The 26,593-nt window shown below is 42.0% G+C and overlaps 1 protein-coding gene and 1 long non-coding RNA gene across 3 annotated transcripts; one reads left to right on the forward strand and one right to left on the reverse strand.

Annotated features, from left to right (window-relative positions):
* Positions 1-1,381: 1,381 nt before the first annotated feature.
* Xrcc2 (X-ray repair cross complementing 2) lies at positions 1,382-18,890 on the reverse strand. The gene is made up of 3 exons (XM_069997359.1): positions 18,808-18,890; positions 15,113-15,194; positions 1,382-2,437 (listed from the first exon to the last, which is right to left on the reverse strand). The coding sequence occupies exons 1-3, from the start codon at positions 18,844-18,846 to the stop codon at positions 1,707-1,709; spliced, it is 852 nt and encodes a 283-aa protein (XP_069853460.1). The 5' UTR covers positions 18,847-18,890; the 3' UTR covers positions 1,382-1,706.
* Positions 18,891-18,932: 42 nt separating this feature from the next.
* LOC138810188 (uncharacterized) lies at positions 18,933-26,350 on the forward strand. 2 transcript variants are annotated; one of them, XR_011367049.1, is made up of 4 exons: positions 18,933-19,015; positions 20,295-20,394; positions 23,617-23,891; positions 26,137-26,350. It is a non-coding gene; the product is annotated as an uncharacterized lncRNA (long non-coding RNA). The 2 variants fall into 2 exon arrangements; XR_011367050.1 differs by lacking the exon at positions 18,933-19,015 and adding an exon at positions 19,361-19,461.
* Positions 26,351-26,593: the final 243 nt, after the last annotated feature.

The following is a 26,593-nucleotide window of genomic DNA, read 5'->3' on the forward strand; positions in this document are numbered from 1 at the left end:
CATTTTCTAAGATTTGTCATTCCTCATTCTCATTGTTCTTTTGCTTTTATTCAGCATCACTGTATACACTATCCACGTAATTTATAAGACGATTTCACTTTTCTCCCTTGAAGCCTGATTCTTTTTTTGCAAGTATTAAATTTTCTATTGCATTCACAAAGTCCCATACAACTTTTAGTTTAAAAGAATTTTTATTAACCAGTATTCTCAAGTCTTTCCATCAGGTCAGATGGCAAATCTTTCTAAGATAACTAAGTCTTTGGTCTGACACATTAATATTCAGCTGATAATTTAACACCAAAGTTCATTATTTTTTAACCATGTTCCTCAAGAATAAGTTTATATTCTGCTAAGTTAATACTTCATCTATATAAAGAAGAAATGGAAAGTCCTCTCCTATTCAAGACTAGAATTCTGCTATGACAGGTGAAGTTTTCCATGAATACTTTGTCAGGCACACTTCAGCAAACTATGGAGTTTGAGAAAGAAGGTAACTGAATCTTCATGTCTTTTATGAGCTAAAAAGAGCAATTCTCTAAAGCAGAACAATAGATTTTATATATCACACATTCTGACCAGAGGGTAAAATTAGCATATCCCTCCAACTTATGAATTATCTGTAAATTATTTGTAACCTGTATTAGATGTAATAAAAATGTAAAAAAATAAAAATGGTAACTAGGACCTGGTGGCTCAGGCCTGTAATTTTAGCTACTCAGAAAGCTGAACTCTGAGGATCGCATTTTGAAACAAACCAGACTGGACAAGACAGTCTTTGAGACTTTATCTCTAATTAACCAGCAAAAAGAGCCAGAAGTAGAGCGGTAGCTCAAGTGTTAGAACATCAGCCTTGAGTAAAAAAGCTAAGGGACAGTATCCTTGAGTCCAAGCTCTAGTACTGGCAACACACACACACACACTGACTAATGCTCTACACACACACACACACACACACACACACACACACTGACTAATGCTCTACACACACACACACACACACAGACTAATGCTCTACACACACACACACACACACACACACACACACACACACACACACACACACACACACACACACACACACACACACACACACACACACACACACACACACACACACACACACACACACACACAGACTAATGCTCTAAGAAACTGGGAATCCATACTACCAAGACCGCTCTGAGAAATACCTCAGTGACTTCTCATTGGCTGAGGAAGCTGGGCTATTTATACAACCAATTCTGCCTTGTGGCTAAGGAATTCCCAGCTCTGCAGACGTACTTCCATAGACACACCTCCTAAGGGAGGATGCAAAGGAGACTAGGAACACATTTGAACTTTCCTAAAGAAATGCTTAACTGAATTCCAAACTTGTGACACCAAGTTTTATATAAAAGTCCATTTTATTTAGTCTAAAATATGTATATTAGTTTTAAAACAAGCTTGGTTCAAAGTTTTAACTGTTAACATCACTTTGATATTAGGAACAGAACGGCCTGTAGTTTTACTAACACTAATTTAAGAAATCCATTATGTGAAGTACTGCCAATAAAAAAAAACAGAAAGAAAGAAAAATCCATTCTGTGTAGAAACATTGTGGTGTTACTTTCCTCAGACTTTTAAAACTTTTAGAATGAAATCACTTTAGCTTATAAAAGACTTCTTAAGACCTGTATTATAGCTTGTAAAAGACTATTTTATGACATTCAACAAAATTCCACCCCACTTTCTCTGATAATAAAGAAGCGTTTTCTTAAACTGTGACTTGTTAAATGACGTGAAACTAGGGAGAACTGGGTGGTACCGTTAGTATCTTGGTTATCTTGGTGTTTGGAGAAGACTATCCTGTGCTTCACCACTTGCTGCCAGGCCTTACAGAGATAGGGCCTGAAGTCCAAGTCGGCATCCGAGGGCAGTTTACACGCAGCAGCCAGCCCTTCTGTTGACGCTCCAGCTCTCTGCATTATGCTTTGTGTTGTTGCTAAGAGGATCAAGCGATATTCATTGACAAGTTTCTCTAGAAGCTTAGAACATTTCTTCAGAGTAGACTCCTGCAAGTTCACACTTTCTCCTCCATTGACTCGGTCTATCCAGTAAAACGCTGACAGGCTGTCCACAATCAAAAGACAGAGAGAGGGGTGACTACAGAACATGGCTTCTAGTGAATAGAGGGTGAGCAGGAGCTGGGTAGTGCTGCTGCAATAAACCAAAAACAGTCTTCCAAGGCAGCACTTTACCATTTCTTCAGAGCTTTGCGATAGCCTATGCTCAAGAACTGTAACAAACCGAAGCATGTCAAAGTGGTAATCTGTATCAATAAATAAGACTTCTACTTCCAATCCACCTTCTGACCTTGGAAGTATACATCGTGCGGTTAAATGATAGAGCATTTCTGTTTTTCCTGTTCCTTCTGGACCGTGAAATTCAAGAATATCACCTGTGTAAAGTTTAAAAATGTCAGTCAAAATGCAGAAATGAGAAGTCTGCATGCAGAAAGGTTCAAGGAAACATTTAAAGGAATGTCAGAATGCAAATCCATTTGCCAAATGGATGTGACAAGCAAATACAAATGAGTAGGGAAAGCATTACATGTTAACTCCCAAGTTGTGGAGGGAGGCAATGGATCCACCCTAAAAATCATGTTTCTCAGTCTCCCTTGTAAAGAGGGATTGCCAGGTGAATAGCTGTAGCTGCCAAGAGGCAAGTTGATGTCTGCTGGGGCCTCAAGGTTTTTTTTGCACTCTATGCAGGTGTCACTCCTTGTGTGGAAGTGGCACAGCCATCTCCAACCAGTGAAGATGAAAGAGAGACAGTTGTGCCCAGCTTTGGATAACAAGAGGGATCCTACACCAGCTGCTTGCGGCCTACTCCATACTATGGCACCAAGGGGAAAATAAGCCTCTCCCTCAACTGGACTTCTGTCACTGGCTGGTGAGAGTCATTCCTAATCAGGTTCCTCATGCTATCAGAATTAGAAATGGTATAGTTCTTGGCTTTCTCGGTTCACAAATTACAGATGGCAAGAGTTCCATGGCGCTCAGGCTCCACACACCGATGGCACCCCTCAACTGAAAAGCCCTGACATATATCCAGACAGCTTTAGGTTATGCTTTTCAATTGGAACAGTTCTTCAGAGTTGAGAGGGTTGCATTTGTGTAGCATGCATGAGGCCCTGGGTTTAATCCCCACAAACACACACATATACATATACACACACAAAAGGAATATCTCTTGAAACTGTATCTAGCTACATAATAAATTATTTTCCCCCAGAGTATAAGCCAAAGTCAACCACTTTGAACTTTAAGATTCCAAATTTCTTTCTATATAGGTCTTATTAACTTTAACTTCAAGAGCAGTACAAGCTAAATAAAATGCCACCTGGGAAACTGTCCTGCTTCCAGAACTTTTCAAAATGCATTAAAGACTAATGTTCCAATTCTTCCTAGTTTGTTTGTCATTATTGCTAATATATGGCTGAACCATCTGATTTGGAAACACTATGTTTAAAAGCAGATTTTTAGGCCTCAATCAAATTACAGTGTATCTAAAAATTCAGATACTTTATTTCCTATTATTATAAACCACTGGACACTGAGGTATTCTCAAACAATATAAAAGCATAAAAGTATAAAGTTATAATTTAGCAGGAGTAACTTCAAGCATTCTATTACACAGTAGGGGACTACAGTTGACAATAATATATATTTCAAAATAGCTACAAGAAAAGATTTTGAGGTTCTTCCCACAAGGAAATGACAAATGTGAGGTGACTGATATGCTAATTACTATGATCACTATATAAGGCACACCTTCTGAAATAGCACCTTGCATCTCACAAATACATACTGTTATTATGGATAGGTTAAATTTTTTATTAAAAATCTAGCAAGTTATACTATACCTAAAAAGTATAACTTCAGACAAGGCTGGGATATAACTTAATGGTAGAGACTCAGCTAGCATGCATGAAGCCTAAATCTGGCTCTCAACACTATACACATACACAACAAATAAAAAGCTTAGCCAATTTCCACTATAATCTTACATAAAATTTGTGACTTAAAAAAATTTTTGTTTTTTTGGGGGGTGGAGGCCAAACGTGGGCCTGGGCGCTGTCCCTCAGCTCTTCAGCTCAAGGCTAGCGTTCTACCACTTGAGCCACAGCGTCACTTCTGGCTTTTTTTTCCTGTTTATGTGGTGCTGAGGAAATCGAACCCAGGGCCTCATGCATGCAAGGCAAGCACTCTACCACTGAGCCACCTTCCCAGCCCTTAAAATTTATTTGTAAAAAACTTTTAAGCACTGGTGGCTCATGTCTGTAATCCTAGCTTCTCAGGAGGCTGAGATATGAGGATGGCGGTTCAAAGCCAGCCCAGGCAGGAAAGTCTGTGAGCCTCTTTTTTTTTTTTTTTTTTGGTCAGTCACTGGGCTTGAACTCTGGGCCTGGATGCTGTCACTCAGCTCTTCAACTCATGAGCACTCTACCACTTGAGCCACAGCGCCACTTCCAGTTTTTTGGTGGTTTCTTGGAGATAAGAATTTCAAAGACTTTTCTGCCTAGGCTGGCTTTGCACCACCTACCTCAGATCTCAGCCTCCTGAATAGCTAGGATTATGGGCGTGAGCCACTGGCACCCCACTTGTGAGATTCTTATCTCCACATACATACATGCAATACAGTGACTAAAATTATATAAAACCATATTACTGGTGACTCTCCTCTGTAGTACTTAGTAGGAGTTAAGTAGAACTCCTCCCTCACTAGCAGTCTTCTATTGCTCTGTGTTATAGAAACAATACACCAGATGAGTAAAGATAACATTGTACCAATATTGATGGCAGAAAGCTGAAACAATGTAGTCATCTGACATTGGTCTGTGGAAACAGTGTGCCCCAGACCAAACAGCACCAAATCCTCCTCCTCCTTTTCCCAAAAACAAACTGCACAAAATTGTCCTCCTCCTCCTTTCTCCACAAAGGAGCCATGAGAAGCCGGTCAGCAACAGCTGACCTTCTACCTCTTCACATCTGAGAAAGCACTGCTTCCTGCAGGTATGTGACTCTGGCACTGCAGCAGGAAAAGCCAATTCCAAACATCCATCCTCCCAGTTGCCACATTATCACACTAGATAATAACTGCCTGTTTATTTGGCAATATTTCCTATTAGCACGCTCCTTCTCCCCCACCCTCTCTGTGTGGTGCATACCAGTCCGGGGCTTGAACTCAGGGCCTCAGTGCTGTGCGTAAGCTTTTGAACTCAAGGCTAGTGCTCTACCATTTTGAACCTCAGCTCTATTTCCAGCTTTTTTTGGTAGCTAATTGGAGATAAGAGTCTCATGGACTTTCTTGCCAGGCTGGCTTTGAACCACAATCCTCAGATCTCAACCCACAGAGTAGCTAGAGTAACAGGCGTGAGCCACTAGCACCCAGCTTCTGACAGTTTCTTTAAGGTTGAGACTTGAGTATTCTATTCCCATCACAAAATACAATGTCTTCTAAGCGTATTACTTTACTTTCTTTGAAAGATCCTCTTTAAAGACATCTAAAGAATGACATCTAAGTTCTAAGAAAGACATCTAAGTTCTAAATGGTCTAATTCCGGAAGATAGTATTTTAAAAGGAGCTATCTGGTAAGGTGGCAAGTGTGGTTTTGGTTAGCAGCGTCCTGAAAGGTATGAAGACCCTTGATCAAGACTAGGCACAAAGAACCAACACAGAAGTTGCAACAAGAACAGTAACTAACTGTGGGTTTCAAGCCTGTTCCCAGCCCAAAACCAAGTTTACACTGAAATTCTGTCAGGTCCTTGGTCCTGAATGGTAAAACCCTAAGTACAGGCTGAGAAGTAGCTGTAAAACTGCTTGCTACTCATGCTACTCAATTACTCACCTAAAAGCTAAAAATGGCTGTGGCTCAAGTGGTAGAATGCTAGCCCTGAGCTAAAGAGCTCAGGGATAGTGCCTAGGCCAAGCTCAAGTCTCAGGACAGGCACCAAAATAAATAATAACAACAGAAAAGCCAGGAGGAAAAACATCATAAGGCATAAATGGTATCAAGGAGAATGAAACATTACTATACAATAAATCCATCAGAAAAGTAAGAAATAGGGGCTGGGAAGGTGGCTCAGTGGTAGAGCGCTTGCCTTGCATGCCTGAGGCCCTGGGTTCGATTCCTCAGCACCACATAAGCGAAAAGAAAAAGTGCCGGAAGTGGCGCTGTGGCTCAAGTGGTAGAGCGCTAGCCTTGAGCTGAAGAGCTGAGGGACAGCACCCAGGCCCAGAGTTCAGGCCCCATGACCGGACCCCCCCCCCCCCCAAAAAAGAAAGAAACAAAAAAAGATGGCAAGGGAAGAAAAAAAATCAGTAGCTGTGTAATTTGCAAATCTCATTTAACATTAATATTCTGTGAACCAAATGGCAAAAAACTGAGATGCTTTAGAAGACTGGGTGAAAGGGCACTGTGAGGTATTCACTAATTTGAGAGACGCATCATGGACAGCAACCAGATGTAGAAAGTTAGTTTGAGCATAGGTAGTACAGTTTGTTGGCTCTTCTTTGCCTTCATCATCATGCTGTGCTGGGAAATGATACTAGGGCCTTGTACATGCTAGCAAGTACTCTACCACCAAGTTACACCCGCAGCGCATAAATGTATTATTTCTTCTAAAAAATTACAGTAATTATACAAAGTAAAATGTTTCCTTATGTTTCCATACATGCATATATGTACTTTGATCAGTTTATTTTAAAAGTATAAAAATTCAGTAGAATCTTCATGAGGCTAGAGGATCAAATGAAGATAATAACTGATGGTAAGAAATGTAAAAAATTGGGCTGGGAAAGTGGCTCAGTGGTAGAGTGCTTGCCTTGCATGCAGGAGGCCCTGGGTTTGATTCCTCAGCACCACATAAGCAGAAAAAGCCGCAAGTGGCGCTGTGGCTCAAGTGGTAGAGTGCTAGCCTTGAGCTGAAGAGCTGAGGGACAGCGCCCAGGCCCAGAGTTCAGGCCCCATGACCGGACCCAAAAAAAACAAAAAGAAAAAGAAAAAAGAAATGTAAAAAATTTGGAGAGAAAAGGGAAGACCTCCAGGGGATAAAAAATACAGGAAACTATTTAGAAGGTAAATATTTTAGAATTAAACTTAACTTTGCCATGTATTTTATTGGGCTTCTCTCGTCTGATAACGTCTTTTCTTTCATTCTCTCTGTCTTTCTCTCTACCCAACCCCCTCACTTCTGATAACTGGATTTTGAACTTGGGGCCCTGAGTCACAATTGTACTTCTAGATTTTTTGCTACTTAATTAGAGGTGTCTCTTTTTTTTTTTTTGGTCAGTCGTGGGGCTTGAACTCTGGGCTTGGGCGTTGACCCTCAGCTCTTCAGCTCAAGGAGAGCGCTCTACCACTTGAGCCACAGTACCACTTCCGGTTTCTGGTGGTTTATTGGAGATAAGAGTTTCACAGACTTTCCTGCCTCGGTTGGCTTTGAACTGCAATCCTCAGATCTCAGCCTCCTGAGTAGCTAGGATTACAGGCATGAGCCACAGGCACCCACTGGTAGGTGTCTCTTGAATTTGTCTGTCTAAGCTGTCTTCAAACCTTTATCCTCAGACCTCAGAGTAGCTAGGATTACAGATATGAGCCACCGGGGTCCCTTTCCTTTTTTCTTTAAGATTTGTTGATTTATCTGCAATGATGGAGATTAAACCCAGGAATATTTATATACTAGCAAACAGTCTACCTCTGCAATACCTCCGATAACTTCGCCAAGTATTTTCTTAGTGAGGGATGGTGATTACAAACATCTCTCAGCATAACTCAGAAAGACTACTAAATGTCATGATGAAACCCCTTACTTACACACAATTAATATAAAATAAAAATAAAAAATGGGGAATAAAAAAATGGGGAGCCGGGCGCTGGTGGCTCACGCCTGTAATCCTAGCTACTCAGGAGGCTGAGATCTGAGGATCGCGGTTCAAAGCCAGCCCGGGCAGGAGAGACCGTGAGACTCCTATCTCCAATAAACCACCAGAAAACCGGAAGTGGCGCTGTAGCTCAAGTGGTAGAGCGCTCGCCTTGAGCTGAAGAGCTGAGGGACAGCGCCCAGGCCCAGAGTTCAAGCCCCACAACCGACAAAAAAAAAAAAAAATGGGGAAAAAGACTATTGAAGGCAGTTATCAGCAAAGCTTTCTAGACCTGTACATTAACATTAGATATCTATGGTCATCTTATGGATACCTTTGAGCCTTAGTTTTTAGCATGATTGAAAGTAAGGCCAAGGAATTTCTCTGAGAGTCTTTTGTTGAGAGATTAATTCATAGATAACACTTCCCGTTCATAACTAGGGAGTAAAATCTGCATACTTGCAAGTTACATATGAATATTATCATTAAGGTCCTTGAACTAAATTCCCTACAAATATGCTAATGATGAACTAGAAAAATCAGTTCTACTGATTTTATAAATTTTCATGCTTATTCATTAAGATAAAAAAATTATGTTCAAAGATTATGTTCTATGGAGGGGACATGGTCCTTTTAACCCTATTTGAAGTCACTATCTCATATGTTTCTGTGAGCTGTTACAAAAAATAGCGCCCTTGTCCAGCAAAAGTACTGACTATGACAACTTGTAATGAAATTTTTTTTTAAAAGTTCTACAGTTTGGCACTTGAAAAACTTAAAAAAACTCAGAAAATCTGGATGGTTTGGCCCTGGCAGTTACTCTTACAAATAGATGCTGTAAGGAGTCAGGGTAACAGATTGTAGAAGAGTTACGAATCTAAAGATCCTTCAAAATAAGGAAAAGAAAGAAATGCCAAAAAAAATACATCATCTTGGTACCATCCTACTAACTATATAACAAATATGGTGAATTTTTTAGTTAGTCATTATAGTACTGAAGAAGTGTGAATTAGTACATAGTATTAAATAACTACTATCCAAAAAGCATTAAAAACATGTTTACCACAGCATTAGAGACTCTTAAAACCTTTCAATATCTCCTGCGTAAGCTTCCCTAAAACAATTTCTGGTAACTAATATTACTAATAATCTTTATAATCCCAGTCTTTTTTCCCTGCAGAAATGGGGATTGAACTCAGGACTTCACTCTTGCTATACATGTGTTTTATTATTTGAATCATGTCTGCACCCCTTTTGTATGAATTTTGTTTTGGAGACAGGATCTTGCCAACTTTGCTAGGGCTGATCCTGAACTCACAATCCTCTTGCTGCTATGTTACAGATATAACACACCAAAGACAGAAGTAAGTTACGGTGTGCATGAGCACACTGGACTAGAATCCTAGGCCTGTATCTGCTTTGTGCCAAAGAGGTATTTGTCTAGGTAGCTTTATAGCTATAGTATCTACTGCATCTACAACAAGCTATGACAGGAAGTGGTGCTATAGCTCTCAAGTGGTAAAGCACTAGCCTTGAGCTGAAGAGCTGAGGGACAGTGCTCAGGCCCAGAGTTCAAGCCCCACGACTGACAAAAAAAATAAAAAAATTAAAATAAATAAAATAAATTGTTGATTAAATTTTTAGCCAGGCACCAGTGGCTCACACCTGTAATACTAGCTACTTAGGAGGCTGAGATCTGCGGATCACAGTTCAAAGCCAACCCACGCAGGAAAGTCCGTGAGACTCTTTTTTTTTTTTTGGTCGGTCGTGGGGCTTGAACTCTGGGCCTGAGCGCTGTCCCTCAGCTCTTCAGCTCAAGGCTAGTGCTCCACCACTTGAGCTACAGCGCCACTTCCGGTTTTCTGGTGGTTTATTGGAGATAAGAGTTTCATGGACTTTCCTGCCTGGGCTGCTTTGAACCTCGATCCTCAGATCTCAGCCTCCTGAGTAGCGAGGATTACAGGCGTGAGCCACTGGCACCGGCAATGAGACTCTTTATCTTCAATAAAACACTCAGAAAACCAGAAGTGGCGCTGTGGCTTAAGTGGTAGAGTGCTCGCCTTGAGCTGACGAGCTGAGGGACAGCACCCAAGCCCAGAGTTCAAGACCCACAACCGGGAAAAAAAAAAAAAAGCTGTGACAGTTTTTTGTTTGTTTTCCAGTCCTGGGCTTGAACTCAGGGCCTGGGCACTGTCCCTGAGCTTTTTTGCTCAAGGCTAGCACCCTACCTACCACTTGAGCCACAGCTCCACTTCCAGCTTTTTTAGGGGTAGTTAATTGGTGATAAGAGTCTCAGGAACTGTCCTGCCAGGGTTAGTTTTGAACCATGATCTTCAGATCTCAGCCTCCTGAGTAGCTAGGATTATGCGTGTAAGCCATCAGCACAGGGCCAATACAGTTCTGGGTTAACATTTTGGCTACTGACTAAACTGGACAGTGGTTTTCAGTTTCTAAAATATTATTCTAATGTAGAAGTTGTGCTATCAACACCTGCTTTAGCATATAAATATCAGCTTTATAAAGTTTACCTTAATAGATGTTTGAATATGGGTCAATACAAAAGACAGCAGCAGAGACATGTTTTATGTTTGTAATTCTTTTTCATGTATTTGGTTTCAGAACTATACAAAAATTCTAATTAGTTTGATAGTAACATTAATATGTTGGATAGGCACACAATGCATAAAGATATAATTGGTACCAGAATAAAGCAGGAGAGAAGGAACAAATCTACAGAGTAGTAAAGTTTTTATAATTGTTGAGATTAAAATATTAATCCAAACTAGACTGTTAGAGAAATTGAGATGTTAGTTTTAATCCCAGGGCAATAGCTTGGAAAAGTTTTATAAAATAAAAACAATAGAGAAAAGAATAAGAGAATGAAAATGATAGGCTGGAAAATACTTATTTAACACAAAACACAACAGTAAAGGAAAATCAGAGAAGCAGAAAAGGCATTAAGACATATACAAAACAGGTCAAAATGGTCATAAACTTAATCTCATCGGTACATTATGCTCATATAAATGTATTAAATAGCCCAATCAAATGGCAGAGTAATCAGAATGGAATAAAAAGCCCTGATCCCATTACAGGCTGCCTACGATAAACTTACAGTCCAATTTACAAGTAAGTTGAAAATAAGGGGTAGGAAAGGAGATGCTATGAAAACAACACAGGTTTGAAGTTGTTAGATTAGCAGGCAAAACAGACTTTTCCCCCCAGTCCTGGGATTTGAACTCAGGGCCTGAGCACTCTCCCTGAGCTGCTTCTGCTCAAAGCTAGAACTCTCAAATGAGTGAGCCATAGCACTATTTCTGGCCATTTCTGAGTAGTCTATGAGAGATGAGAGTCTCATGGACTTTTCTGACCAGGCTGGCTTCAAACTGCAGTCCTCAGATTTCAACCTCCCAAGTAGCTAGGATTACAGGTGTGAGCCATCAGTGCCTAGCCAAAACATACTTTGAAGACAAAAGTTATTATGGGAAATTAAGGCATTTTTCTATTCTGCGACTTGAGCCACAGCGTCTCTTGCAGTTTTTTGTGTGGGTTAATTGGAGATAAGAGTCTCATAAATTGGGCTGGGAAGTTGGCTCAGTGGTAGAGTGCTTGCCTTGCATGCCTGAGGCCCTGGGTTCAATTCCTCAGCATCACATAAGCAAAAAGAAAATAGCCGGAAGTGGCTCTGTGGCTCAAGTGGTAGGGCACTAGCCTTGAGCTGAAGAGCTGAGGGAGAGTGCTCAGACCCAGAGTTCAGGCCCCATGACTGGACCAAAAAAAAAAAAAAAAGAGTCTCATAAATTCCTCTAGCAGGGCTGTCTTTGAACCATGGTTCTAACTTCTCAACTAGGGCCATGAATGCCCACCTTTACCCCGCCCCAACCACTACAAACAGTAACAATGCTTCAAGATACTGGATCATACAGTAGTTATTCCTTTTAATTTTTTAAGGAATCTCAATGTTTTCTGGAAAAACTATCATTTTAAAATAAATAGAACATTTTTCAGTCCCACTAAAGGTACACAACGGTTCTAATTCTTTACATTCTGGCTCACATCTTTTTTTTTTTTGTTGGTCATGGGGCCTGAACACTGGGCCTGAGCGCTGTCCCTCAGCTCTTCAGCTCACGGCTAGTGCTCTGAGCCACAGCACCACTTCCAGTTTTCTGGTAGTTATTGGAGATAAATAAGAGTTTCACTGTCTTTCTTGCCCAGGCTAGCTTTGAACCGCAAGCCTCAAATCTCAGCCTCCTGAGTAGCTAGGATGACAGGTGTGAGCCATGGGCACCCAGCACCACATCATTCTTTTTTTTTTTTTGGGTCCAGGTGTGGGGCCTGAACTCTGGGCCTGGGTGCTGTCCCTCAGCTCTTCAGCTCAAGGCTAGTGCTCTACCACTTGAGTCATAACGCCACTTCCGGCTTTCTTCTTTTTTACTTATGTGGTGCTGAGGAATGAAACCCAGGGCCTCAGGCAGGCAAGGCAAGCGCTCTACCACTGAGCCACATTCCCAGCCCCCACCACATCATTCTTAACATTTACTTTCTGTGATTTTTGTTTTATTTGTTTTGGTGGTGCTGGGGTTTGCATTTAGGGCCTTGCATGACTCCTCTGAGTTATGCTGAGTAGCCATCCTAATGGGTATGAAGTGACAAAGAACATTTTATAAATATAAATGTGTCAACCAGCAATAAGACATAATAATAATATATATTTGCTTCCTTTTTTGCTGAGTCAGTGTCTTAACTATAGTACAGTCTAAACTGGCCTTGAACTCACAATCCTTTTATTTTTTTTCTCGTTTTCAGTTGTGGGGCTTGAACTCTGTGCCTGGGCGCTAGCTGTTCCTGAGCTCCTCAAAGCTAGTGCTCTACACTTTAGCCACAGCACCACTTCTGGTATTCTGGTGGTTAATTGACTTTCTGGGCCCGGGCTGGCTTTGAAACGTGATCCTCAGATCTCACCCTCCTGAGTAGCCAGGATTACAGGCGTGAGCCACCAACGCCTGGCTAACTCACAATCCTCTTGCCTCAGCCTTCCAACATTAGGATTACTGATGAGTACCACCACACTGGGTTGTAAATATTAACCATAGATTAGGCAATGGATTCTTACATACAATACCAAAACATGAGCAATAAAAGAGAAAGTATATAAACTAGACTTCACCAAAATTACTAACTTTTGTTATTAGCACAGTCAAAAGATAAAAAAGAAAAGAATGGACTAAATATGTATTTGTTATATCCAGGTCTTGAGCCTAGAATACATAAAAGACACAACTCAGTAATAGGCTTAGGTGGTAAAGCACTAGCCCTGAGCAAAAAAAAAAACAGCTTAGGGACAGAGTGCCTGGGCCCAAATTCAAGCCCCATCAATGACCAAAAAAAAAAAACCCAAAAGTAAACAATCTTGTTTCCCCAGTTGTGGCAACAGCTGCATGACTGTTTAACTGTCCAAAACATGACTCAACTATACCCTTAAATGAGTAAATCATATTTCTTGAAAGCTGTTACATTAAAAGAAACAAAATACATGGGGCTGGGAAGGTGGCTCAGTGGTAGAGTGCTTGCCTTGCATGCATGAGGCTCTGAGTTCGATTCCTCAGCACCACATAAATAGAAAAAGCTGGAAATGGTGCTGTGGCTCAAGTGCTAGAGCACTAGCCATGAGCTGAAGAACCAAGGGATAGCGCCCAGGCCCAGAGTTCAAGCCCCATGACCGACCAAAAAAAAAAAAAGAAACAAAAAACAAAGTACCTGGGGGGCAGAGGGAGGCTGGGAAGGGATGTGAAGGGTAAACAAAGGAGGAGGCTACAATGCCTGATAAGAAATGTACTCATTATCTTGCCCATGTAATTGTAACCTCTCTGTATAGTATGTTCACAATAAAAAAAAGAAAGCCAAAAATTGTACATATTTGTAAAATGTATCTGTATTTATATTTATGCTATAAATTTATAATACATACTAAAAAAAAACAAAGTACCTATTAGAATTCGATTATAACAAGTACAATTCTATTAGAACAAGAAGTACCTAAGGACTTTCCTATAACTGCAAACTTCTCAAGAGAATGACAAATAAACTGTAATAAAACTTCCATAAATACTGTGTTGGGGGGGGGGAAGGGAGGCAATGTATACTCTAAAACTAATTATATATATGTTGAACTGAACTTCATTTCACCTGACACAGATAAGGAAAGTTTAAGTTTTCTCCCCTGGTATTCCTTACATTTTATTGTTTGTGTGTGTGAGAGAGAGGGAAAGTGTGTGTGTTGGGTAATGTGTGAGAGAGAGGGAAAGTGTGTGTGTGTGTGTGTTGGGTATTGTGTGAGAGAGAGGGAAAGTGTGTGTGTGTGTGTGTGTGTGTGTGTTGGGTAATGAGGTTGAAACTTGAGGTCTCCTGTTTGCTACTAAATAATTCCACCACTTAAACCATGGTCTGGCCCAATTGCTTCTCCATTTTTAATTGTGCAATATATTATATATTATCTCTTGCTAAGAGTATGTATATGCAAACAAGTAGAGTGGAAAAACTTCTTTTATAAAACAATTTATTGGACTGGGGTGTGATTCAAGTAGAGAAGTAGAGGTCAATCTCCAGTATTTTTTAAAACCCTAACTTAGATACATTTTGTAACCAACATATTCTTCTTCCCAGTTTACTCTAGTGTGTTTTACATAGATACTTGTACATTTAGTGATCTCCTTCTGTTTATATTAGTTCCATAGATCTTAGAATAGTGACAGTCTCTCTCTCTGTCTGTCTCTCCCTCTTTAGTCCTGGTACAGGAACTCAGGACCTAGGTACTGTCCATGCGGTTTTGTGCTCAAGGCTAGCACTCTAACACTTGAGCCATACCTCCCACTTCCAGCTTTTTGGTGGTTAATTGGAGATAAAGAGTCTCATGAGGTCTCATGGGCTTTTCTGACCTAACTGGCTTCAAACCTCTATCTTCAGATCTCAGCCACCTGAGTAACTGGGATTACAAGAGTGAGCCACCTACATCCAGTGAAATGATATTTATCTTTTTTTAATTAAAAAATTAGCATATATGAATTGTATATTGAGGGTTTCATTGTGACATTTCCATATAATCTATCCCAATCAATCTCCTTCCCTTTACCTCCCCCACTTCCTAAAACCAATTTCAACAGGTTTCATTGTTCGGTTTTTATACTACTTTTTAAAGTTGCATTTTTACCATGAACAGGTGAATCTTCATCAGCAAACAGATTTGGTTCTATTTCTTTCAAGGAACTTCTACCTTCAAGGCGGGCAAGAAGCTTACAAAAGAAAAAAGAAGAAAACTCATTACTTAAAAAGTCTAAAATTCTACAATTATCTAACTTTCTAAAATCCCATATGAAAAACTTTGAAATTTTGAAGATTTGAAGGAATATATAGAATGGGAAATGTGACTTAGAAGAAATACTGTGTTCATCTACCTTTATGTTATTTCATTTTTTTGCTGGGCACTGGTGGCTCACACCTGTAATCCTAGCTACCCAGGAGGCTGAGATCTGAGGACTGTGGTTCAAAGTCAGCCTTGGCAGGAAAGTTCATGAGACTCTCATCTCCAAGTAATCACAGAAAAAGCCAGAAGTGGTGCTGTAGGTCGGTCAAGTGGCAGAGTACTAGCCTTGAGCAAAAGGAGCTTAGAGACAGCTCCCTGACCCAGACTTCAGGGTCCAGGACTGGCAAAAAAAAAAAAAGTTAAAAAAACAACTTTTTGTAAATGTACCCAAAACTGTTGGTATAAAATGTCTGTGTCGCCGGGCGCTGGTGGCTCATGCCTGTAATCCTAGCTACTCAGGAGGCTGAGATCTGAGAATCTCGGTTCAAAGCCAGCCCGGGCAGGAAAGACCATGAGACTCCTATCTCCAATAAACCACTAGAAAACCGGAAGTGGCGCTGTAGCTCAAGTGGTAGAGCGCTCTCCTTGAGCTGAAGAGCTGAGGGACAGCGCCCAAGCCCAGAGTTCAAGCCCCATGACCGACAAAAAAAAAAAAAAAAAAAGTCTGTGTCCTTAAAGGAATAGTCAACTTTAAAATCTAAAGCCAAACTGCTCATTGAAAACTATTCATTTTAATTTACCTTATAATTAAATTTCTTCCTGTGCTTATAACACTTATTAGTTATTTGTTTTAATTTACCCCATTTTATGTAGGAAAGGAAAACAGAATAAGAAAACCTGTTGAGGATGCTATTGAGGGGTAGGGGAACAGACAGTGTAATAGAGGAGATGAAATTGGTTAAAACAGAGTGGAATGCATGTGGAAATGTAACAATGAAATCCTGCCCTGTATAACTAATATAATCCAATTTTAAAAAGCACATATTCAAATTCCACAAAATAACTAACTCAAGAAGTTACTCCAACTGTTTACTATTATGGCTCAAAACACGGCACAACTCTCCCTCATAGTTCCTTATTGTATGGTATTCAAATCAGTATCATAATTTTTTTGACATTGCTCCTCATAGTTATCTACTTTATTCAGCCAACTCACATGTAGCTTTCCACTATTATTTAAAAAAAAAAGAAAAAGAAAAAAGAAAAAACAAATCAAGGCTAGGCTGGGCACAGGAGCTCATACCTATAATCCTGGTGACTCAAAAAGCTGAGATCTGAGGATGGCAGTTAGAAGCTAGCCCAGGAGGGGCTGGGAAGGTGGCTCAGTGGTAGAGCACTTGCCTTGCATGCCTGAGGCCCTGGGTTCGATTCCTCAGCACTACATAAGCAAAAAGAAAAAAGCCGGAAGTGGCACTGTGGCTCAAGTGGTAGAGTGCTAGCCTTGAGCTGAAGAGCTGAGGGACAGCGCCCAGGCCCAGAGTTCAGGCCCCACTACCGGACCCCCCCCCAAAAAAAAGAAGCTAGCCCAGGCATGAGACTCTTATCTCCAATTTACCACCAGAAAACCATAAGTGGAGTTGTAACTCAAAGTGCTAGAGCAGCCCCAAGCACAGGCCCTAATTTCATGCCCCACAGCTACCACTACTAACAACAACCAAAAAAGAGGATTAAATTCAGAGAAAATCAGCACCCATATACTTACTAATATAGATGTGATTAAAAGCAAGCATTATCATGTTAATATTGTATAAAGTAGACCACAGAGCAAAGTAAATTACTAGAGAGAAGAAGGGACAGAGATCCTTAGTGTAAACACATCCAACAGCAAGCCTCAGGATACAAAGTAATTTGACAGAGCTGAAAGGAGAAAGAGCCCAGTGCCAGTGGCTTGCTTAGGACTGTAATCCTAGCTACTCAGGAGACTGATAACTAAGGATCACAGTTAAAAGCCAGCCCTGTCAAGAACGCCCAAGAGACTCTTATCTCCAATTTATCACCAAAAAGTCGGAAGTAGAGCTGTGGCTCAAGTGCAAGAGTGCTAGCTTTGAACAAAAGTAGCTAAGGGACAGTGCCCACACCCTGAGTTCAAGCCTTAGGACTAGCGCGCACACACACACACACGGAAAAACAGGGCTGGGAAGGTGGCTCAGTGGTAGAGCGCTAGCCTTGCATGCCTGAGGCCCTGGGTTCGATTCTTCAGCACCACATAAGCAAAAAGAAAAAAGCCGTAAGTGGCGCTGTGGCTCAAGTGGTAGAGTGCTAGCCTTGACTGAAGAGCTGAGGGACAGCACCCAGGCCCAGAGTTCAGGCCCCACGACCAGACCCCCGCCTCTCTCCCAAAAAAAGGAAAAACAGACAAATCCACAGTTACAGTTGGAACTCTAACACCCACTTCTTACCAACTGATAGAATTACTAGATAAAATCGGCAGATATAGAAGATCTAAACACACTGAACCAAAACAGACTAATAGCCGGGCCCTGGTGGCTCACGCCTGTAATCCTAGCTACTCAGGAGGCTGAGACCTGAGGATTGCAGTTCAAAGCCAGCCCGGGCAGGAGAGACCGTGAGACTCCTATCTCCAATAAACCACCAGAAAATCGGAAGTGGCACTGTAGCTCAAGTGGTAGAGCGCTCGCCTTGAGCTGAAGAGTTGAGGGACAGAGCCCAGGACCAGAGTTCAAGCCCCACGGCCGACCAAAAAAACAAAAACAAAACAAAAAAAAAAACAGACTAATATAAATCATGTCACTTGTAGTAGTGTAACACACATTTTTTTTCATGCACTCAAAGGACAAATTCATTGAGGTAGACAACATTCTGGAACCATACAACCAATTTCAACAAAAAATTAAAAACAAATCATATAGTGTGTTCTCTAAAACTAATGGAGATTAAAATAGAAATCTGACACCGGTACCAGGAACAATTCTGTTAGTTCTTACCAAATGTTTGGTTTTCTCAGTGAAACCTGAGGCAAGGTAGGGGGAAAAAAGAAGGGAGAGGGAGGAGAAAAGCTTGAGATTCAACCACTCAACAAACACTGCCTGCCTACAGTGGGCTAGTTATTGTTCTAGAAACGTCACTAAAGGAAGGAGCCCAGCAGACACCGAGGGCATGGTGGAGGCCACTACGCAGTGAGAGACGTGTCAGAGGTGTTCGGTGAAGCAGCAGCAACGCCCAGGAACAGGCCGACGGCGCCGGGCGCAGGGGCGGGGCCTGTCCTCCTGGCGGGGCATCACTCGTCCGTGCGCCTCTCACGTGGACGCGGCACAGGTGTGCGCGCGCGCATACTTGTGCGTGACACACAGCTAGGTGTCGGTACACACGCACGCACGTGCCAGCTCTCACTGGAGTTCCTCAGTGGCAGGCGTCGGCGGCGGCGGGTGGGGCTCCGTGCGGGCGTCGCCCGCGGCCCAGCGGCGCCGGGCCCCGGGGCCGAGCCCCGCAGGCCGCCACGCCCCGGGCCGCCCCGCCGTCCGAGACCCCCAGAGCGCGGCGGCCGGGCCCTCAACTCCCTCGCTCCCACCGGAGACGCTCACCTCGGTCCCAGACTCAGCCCTGTGGAAGTCACTACACATCCCCACGAAAGCCTGGAGCGCGAGAGGCTCAACTTTCCCGCCACTGACGCCATTTACCCACAACGCGGGAGACACAGCCAGTCAGACGGCCCGAGCGCCGGCCCGAGGCTCGCGCCTGCGCACTGAGCCGGCCCGGGTGAAGCGGCAGGGAGCACGCGCAGTGGAGCAGGTGGTTCCGATGACGTCAGCCTCGCTCTCTCCTCCACCGCCCCTCCACCCCGCTCGTTTTCGTCTCCATGGAGACCGGGAGGCCGCCAGTGCTTTCGTTTTTTTCCCTCGGTCGTAAATTTGGATTCGTTTTTATTAGGCAAAATGAGCAGCGCGCACTTGATTTTTTTTTAATTATCAAAATGCATTTCATGCAGAGAGTTGTTGCAGGCGACAAGGCGATTGCCGCAGCGATTGGGGTGGCCGAGATGGGAGGGGCCCCGAACCAGGATTGCGAACCTGCCAGGACGATCCAATCAATCAATCAATCAATCAGTCAGTCCTCTTCCGTTCGTTCCTGGGTTGAAAGCCTCTGACTGACTTCATGTTAACTCGTGGTTAATTTCAGAGGAAAAAGAAGAACAGAAAATAATGAATTTTAAAGAACTTTAAAAATATACCGAGCTAGTGGGTTTACCAAGCCTTTATGCTTTTGGAGGGAGGTGCAAGTACTGAGGCTTCAACTCAGGGTCGGGGCTCTATTAGCTTCTTTCTTTTAAGGCTGGCACTCGACCACTTGAGCCACAGCTTCATTTCCGGCTTTTTGGTGGTTAATTGGAGATAATAGTCTAGGGGACTTTCCTGCCAGGGCTGACTTCGAACTGCAAATCCTCAGATGTCACTCAGCCTCTTGAGTAGTTAAGTTTACAGATGTGATCCACCAGCTATCACGCCCTTTCTTGAGGCAGAAGTCTTATTACTAGTAAATGCAAAATGTCCATTCATCAATTTACATATATATACAATTTGTACTTTATAATCTTTATAAAGATATATTGTATATATCTATTGTAATATATAATAATGTAGTATATGTCTGAGTAGTATTGATTGTATATATACATGAGTATATTATATACTAATATACATGTATATATGTAATTTATGTGTATGTGTATATTATATATAATATATATAAGTTCTCTCATATATAGAGATGAGAGAATACCATATACCAGACCTTAAAATCACACTTCAAACACTGTAGAAAAGCACACTGCAGCATTATTCGTAATTGCAAAATATTGGAAATATCCTAAATGGCCCTACAAAGGCGAGAGTAATCAGCCTTTGCCTCAGAGTGGAGTGTGACAATGAAGACACTCCCGATGCGCTTGCATGGAGTGGTTACCAGGATTCAATGTTAAAGGAAAACACAAAGTGGAAGGGGTATCTGGGTTTGTTAGCTTTAATGGAAGAATGAAAGAGAAAGAAGAAAATGCACATTTCTGTTCTTTTAGGTAAAAAGAAGAACAGGAAGAATATGTGAGAAACCAAGGAAACTGGTTATCTATAGAAAACAGAAAGAAATATGCTGGAAAAGCGGGTACTATTAATAAGGTAAAAGTTGGGGGCTGGGTACCAGTGGCTCACACTTGCAATCCTAACTATTCAGGAAGCTGAGATCTGAGAATCATGGTTCAAAACCAGACTGGGCAAGAAAGTCTGTGAGACTTTTATCTCCAATTAACCACCAGAAAACCGGAAGTAGAGCTATGGCTCAAAGTGGTAGAATGCTGGCCTTGAGTGAAAAAGCTCAGGGACAGAGCTCAGTTCCTGAGTTCAAGCCCTAGGACTGACCAAAAGAAAAAACAAAACAAAATCACTACTTTCACTATTTGTTGCATCTTGCTTGAAATCTTTTTTTTTTTTTTTTTCAGTTGTGGGGCTTGAACTCTGGACCTGAGCATTGTCCCTCAGCTCTTCAGCTCCAGGCTAGTGCTCTACCACTTGACCACTTGAGCCACAGTCCCACTTCCACTTTTTGGTGGTTTATTGGAGGTAGGAATCTCACAGACTTTCCTGCCCAGCCTGGCTTTGAACTGTGATCCTCAGATCTCAGCCTCCTGAGTAGCTAGGATACAGACATGAGTCACCAGAGCCTGGTTCTTGCTTGAAATCTTCTCCTATGGGAATGTAAGAACCAAGGTCACAAAAAGACTACATGTTCAAAGCCAGCCAGGGCAGGAAAGTCCATGAACCTCTTACCTCCAATAAACCACCAGGAAACCGGAAGTGGTGCTATGGCTCAAGTGGTAGAGCGCTCGCCTTGAGCTGAAGAGCTGAGGGACAGCACCCAGGCCCAGAGTTCAAGCCCTGCAAAAAAAAAAAAAATAGTACATGGGCTGGGAAGATGGCTCAGTGGTAGAGCACTTGCTTTGCATGCATGAGGCCTTGGGTTCCATTCCTCAGCACCATCATATAAGCAGGAAAAATAAAGCCGGGAGTGGTGCTGTGGCTCAAGTGGTAGAGCACTAGGCTTGAGCTGAAGAACTGAGGGACAGCACCCAGGCCCAGAGTTCAAGCCCCATGACCAGCAAAAAAGAAAAAACAAATAGTACATGTTTTGTTTTAATTATCTTTAAGTAGTTGTACAAAGACCTTACTGTTCAACAAAGCAGTTTATGAATACAATGCATCTCAGTCAATGTTACCCCTTTGAACATTCTCGCCCATCCCTCCCAACCCCCTCTCCTTTTTCTTAATTTTGTAGAACATGCATTGAATTTTTTTTACTGCATTTTGCCCCCTTTCTTCTCTTTATTCATCTACGCCTCTCCTTGATCCCATCCCAACCTTTGTAAGTACCTATTTCCTGGCTATACATGTTTTAAGAAAGCAGTGAGCAAGTATTTTCTGTCAAGAACACATATCTACTAGAGAAACACACATATTAGAAAAGGAGCCTCAGGGCTGAGAAGGTTGCTCAATGGTAGAGTGCTTGCCTTGCATGCATGAGGCTCTGGGTTCAAAACTGGAAGTGAAAAGCTGAGGGACAGCGCCCAGGCCCAGAGTTCAGGTCCCACGACCAACAAGAAGGAAGGAAGGAAGGAAGGAAGGGAGCCCTGGATGCTTTTGGGCAAGTGGAGATGAGGGAGTGGAGGTGTGAGCTCAGGGCCAGGAGACAGACTGCCTGGCCACAGAGAAGAATGTTTTCCAGGGAGATGCAAGGCAGCCTAGGGACGCAGGGAAGGCCCAAGCCCTCCTCACCGATGGTGGTCTCTCAGTCTTATTGAAAGCAGAGCCACAGACTCCTTGACATGCTCTGTTAGAAAGTATTTTTTTCCAAAGGATGTTGAGAGAAACAGCTACATAAAACCTAACTCAAAAGGAGTGAAGGAGGCAGTGGAAAACGACCATATTATCTTAAAGGAAATGTGGGTCCACTCCGATATGTCCTAGACCTAAGAATAGTAAGTAAAAACTCCAGAAGGAAGGAAAAAAAACCCTAAAATCATGTGGGTAGATAACTTAAGAGAACAGAGCTAAAGGAAAATATGTCTCCAAAAATGAGTAAGTTCCTTATTTCATAGAATTTTCACAGGCAGGATATATTTTTGGTAAATGAAGCAGTTAATAGTTTGTGATAAAGAAGAGAAATAAGAGCTGAGCCATCAAACAGATTCACTACTGTGAGATCTTTATTTATATGAGGTAAAAGAGTACAATCAATACTCTAGCCTCCTCCATTTCGAAGATTCATCCATCAGCAATACTTGGGCACACATCTACATAACTATGTGTCATCATATTCCTATACCTTTCTAACTAAAATAAGTAAATAAATAGGTAAGTAAATAAGTAAACAAATAAAATACAAATACAACTGGTTGGGCCTGATGATTACCCTTAAAATTCCAGCCACTAGGGAGGTGGAAGTAGGCTTGGCAAAGTTAGGGAGACTGCATTTCAAAGAAGGAAGGAAGGAAAGTAGAAAGGAAGGAAGGAAAGAAGGAAGGAAGGAAGGAGGGAAGGAAAGAAAGGAGAGAGAAAGGAAAAAGAAAGAGGGTATGTACAATAGAGCATTTGCCTAGTAGTAGGAGTCGGAGAAAGTTTGGAAATAGTTGATTGGCTTAATAAAGTACTGTGTATTATATAATTAAATAGTACACAAATAAGACTCATAGTAAAGTATTGTTCTATATATGGATATGAAAAAGCAAAATGTGCCCAGCACCAGTATCTAACGCCTGTTATCCTAAACTGAGATGAGAGGACTGAGATGCGAAGCCACCCTGGGCAGGAACATTTATGAAACTCTCATCTCCAAAAGGTTGGAAGTAGAGTTGTAGCTCAAGGGGTAGAGTGACATTCTTGAGCAGAAAAAGCTTAAGGAAAGCACCCAAGTCTTGAGTTCAAGCCCTAGGGCTGGCACAGGAAAAAAAACAAACAGAAGAGGAGGAGGAAGAGGAAGAAGAGGAAAGAAGGAGGAGAGAAGGAGGAAGAGGAAGAGAAGACGAAGACAAAACATTCCATATAAATTATCAATTCCTCATATAAATTATATATATGCTTTTAACTACTGGTGGCAAAGGAATAATCTTTGCCATGTTGAGCTAACACACAATGGAATTGGGAGGCTCATTTTTATCCATTTTGCTCACTTTAGACTTGAAAGTTTTTGTTCCTGCTAATCTCCCAAGACCTCCTGTCAAGCTGAAATAGAGAATTTTTTAAATTTTTGATCTTAGCATTTGTAAGGGATAAATAATTGATTAGCATAGGAATTCTGGGAATATATTTAGCTTATGCTCAGCACGAACTATTTTTAAATGTCCTTAGGCACCAAGCCAGAACGTACATCCAAAGGATGTCGATGGGAAGCCGGGAAGGGAGTGACAAGATGGGTTCAAATTACGAAATGTGAAATGCAGCCCGAACAACAGCACCTGTCACTTCTCTACTACTTCAACAGTGCATCTACCTTGCCGTGTTTGTGAAAGTTCCATACATGACCTCTCACATCAGACTAGAACCTCTCTGAGGGCAGAATCTTCCCTTCTCATTTCTACAGAATCTTCTGGAGAGCAGAAACTTGGAAATGAATAAAGCACCAGGTAAACTTGCTTTTTTTTTTTTTTTTTTTTTTTTTTTGCCGGTTGTGGGGCCTGAACTCTGGGCCTTGGCATTGTCCCTCAGCTCTTTAGCTCAAGGCAAGCGCTCTACCACTTGAGTCACAGGGCCACTTCCGGCTTTTTCTGCTTATGTGGTGCTGAGGAATCGAACCCAGGGCCTCATGCATTGCAAGGCAAGTGCTCTACCACTGAGCCACCTTCCTAGCCCAGCACCAGGTAAACTTCTACAGTGGGAAGAACACTTAACATGAGTGTCATCCCCTTAGTCAAATGTAAGCACACAGTCCCAGGTTAACTATTGGGAAAGTGGTGTTGGATGGATCTGTAGAACTTATTCATTGTGCATAATTGGGATTTTATGCGTATCAAGTGGTAACCCCTTCCTTCACCCCAGCCAGCCACTGACAGCCATTATTCTATTATCTGGCTCTTTTGGTGGTGGTGGTGGTAGTGGTGGTCGTGAGGCCTGAACTCTGGGCCTGGGCACTGTCCCTCAGCTCTTTAGCTCAAGGCTAACACTCTACCATTAGAGCTACAGTGCCACTTCCAGCTTTTTCTGCTTATGTGGTGCTAAGGAATCAAACCCAGGGCCTCATGCATGTAAGGCAAGCGCTCTACCACTGAGCCACCTTCCCAGCCCTCTGGTTCTTTTTGTCTGACTACTTCAGGTGTCTTAAGTGTGAATCCTGTAGCATTTGTCTTCCTATCACCAGCTATCTCACTTATCATAATACTTTCTAAGGTCATTTATATTTTGCCATACATGGAAGATTGCCTTTTTTTTTTAAAAAAAATGTCAATGCTGGAGTTTGAACTCAGGACCTGGACTATGTCCTGTTAGCTTTTTCACTCAAGGCTGGTACTCTACCACTTGATCCACAGCTATACTTCTGGCCTTTTGGATGATTAATTGGAGATAAGGGTCTCACAGACTTTCCTGCCCAGGCTAACTTCAAACTGGGATCCTCAGATCTCAGCGTCCTGAGTGGCTAGGATTACTGGTATAGTCACTGGTGCTTAGCGATTTCCTTCTTTTTAAAGGCTCGGTAATATTCCATTGTATGATTATACCACAAGTTTTAAAACCATTTATCCACTGATGGCCTTGTAGGTCATTTCTCTCCCTTTGTCTTTGGTTTGCAGAAGTTCTACTCTGATACATCTAAGTGGGGTTTCCTCCATATTTTTCAATAATTTCCAGTTTCTATTATTTCTTCAATACTGTCTCATCCTTATTCTCCTTTTCTCCTTCAAGTATATATACTTTAGTCCTTCTATTTCAATATCTTAACTTCTCACTTATTGTTTCTGGCATCTTGTTCTTAGTGCTCCTATTAGATATTTCTTCCTGACCAGCTTCTGATTTATCAATTCCCTCTTCAACTATGTCTAACACATGTTTAAACTCATATACTCCTACAATTCCCATTTTAAATTGTAGATTTTCCCATTTCCAGCTGAATTCTCAAGCTTGTCTTTAATCTCTTAGACCACATTCAAGCACGATTACTTCAGCATTTTTGAGGCCAAACTAGTTCTCTTCGTTCTCCCTTGTCAGTCTATTTCTATTGCCTACATTTTTTTCTCTAGGTTTTGGCTGGCTCCACTTTCCATGTGGCTGTTTATTATTGATCATGTGGAACGCATTGTATAGTCATTGTATAGTACAGAAATTACTAGAGCCGATTATAGTGTTCCCTTGCTAGAGAAACCTCTTTGCTTTTGGAAGGTGTCCAGGAATACTGGTGGTTCTCTATCCTGTTAATCCAGTACAGGCCTGGAGATGATTGAAGCTGAGCTTTTTGTCCATCCTTATTCCTTGAGTCCCCACCCAAAAGCAAGGTCCCCCTACAAGGCTGTCAGAACATCTACTCAGCTTCTCGTTCTTCCAGTTCCCTCACTGGAAACTGGCAGACACAGGGAGAACACTGGCCCCAGAGCTGGGTACCATTCTTGTGTTTCCATCTCTGGATCTTAGCCCTGGCATTCTGTACTGTGCCTTCAACCAAATCATAAGTGTGTCTTGTGTAGCTTTGCTTGTTGGTTTTAGTGGCAGTATTATTCCCCGTTATCTGCTCTGCCATTTTAAGAAGATATCCAACTCAAGCCTTATTAAAGTTTTATGCTCACCAGATAAGCTACTGGTAAATAGAAGACAGGGGCCTTTTTAAAAAAAATTTAATGTTACTTTCTATTTCTTTTTACTTATTGGTGATGATGCTATTAGAATACTTTTCAAATAACAGAAGCAAGGCAGATGGCCAACTAAGAAGGAAGAGATCTGGTGAATTCACAAATTGGAGAGTTAATCTGAACAACGGAGATAAAAGAAACACTCCCCCAAATGAGGCTGAGCAGACTTGCTCCTTTTTAAAGGGCAATTCCATTTTCTGCATTTATATGTGACGTGTTCCCTGAAGCAAATTTCTCTTTATGCAAAGAATAAAGTAATCAGGTATTTCATCAAGTAGACAGAACTTGTTTCTTTGCTTCCTCTTTGTCCTGGGGGTTTACCGACCATCTGTCACCGCAGAGGTGCCGGCGGCCCTGGGTGGAAGGTGCCAGCAAGGCAGGTGACCACACAAGGAGGCTTACTCAGAGCAGGGATCAGAATGAAGCACATCTACCTCTCAGCCTGGGCCCTGGTGAGGCCACTCTGTGGTCATGGCTCAGGAGGCTGGGGG

This window comes from Dipodomys merriami, unplaced genomic scaffold (assembly GCF_024711535.1).
Source record: "Dipodomys merriami isolate MVZ:Mamm:240054 unplaced genomic scaffold, mDipMer1.0.p SCAF_5, whole genome shotgun sequence".
In the NCBI taxonomy this organism is placed as follows: domain Eukaryota; kingdom Metazoa; phylum Chordata; class Mammalia; order Rodentia; family Heteromyidae; genus Dipodomys; species Dipodomys merriami.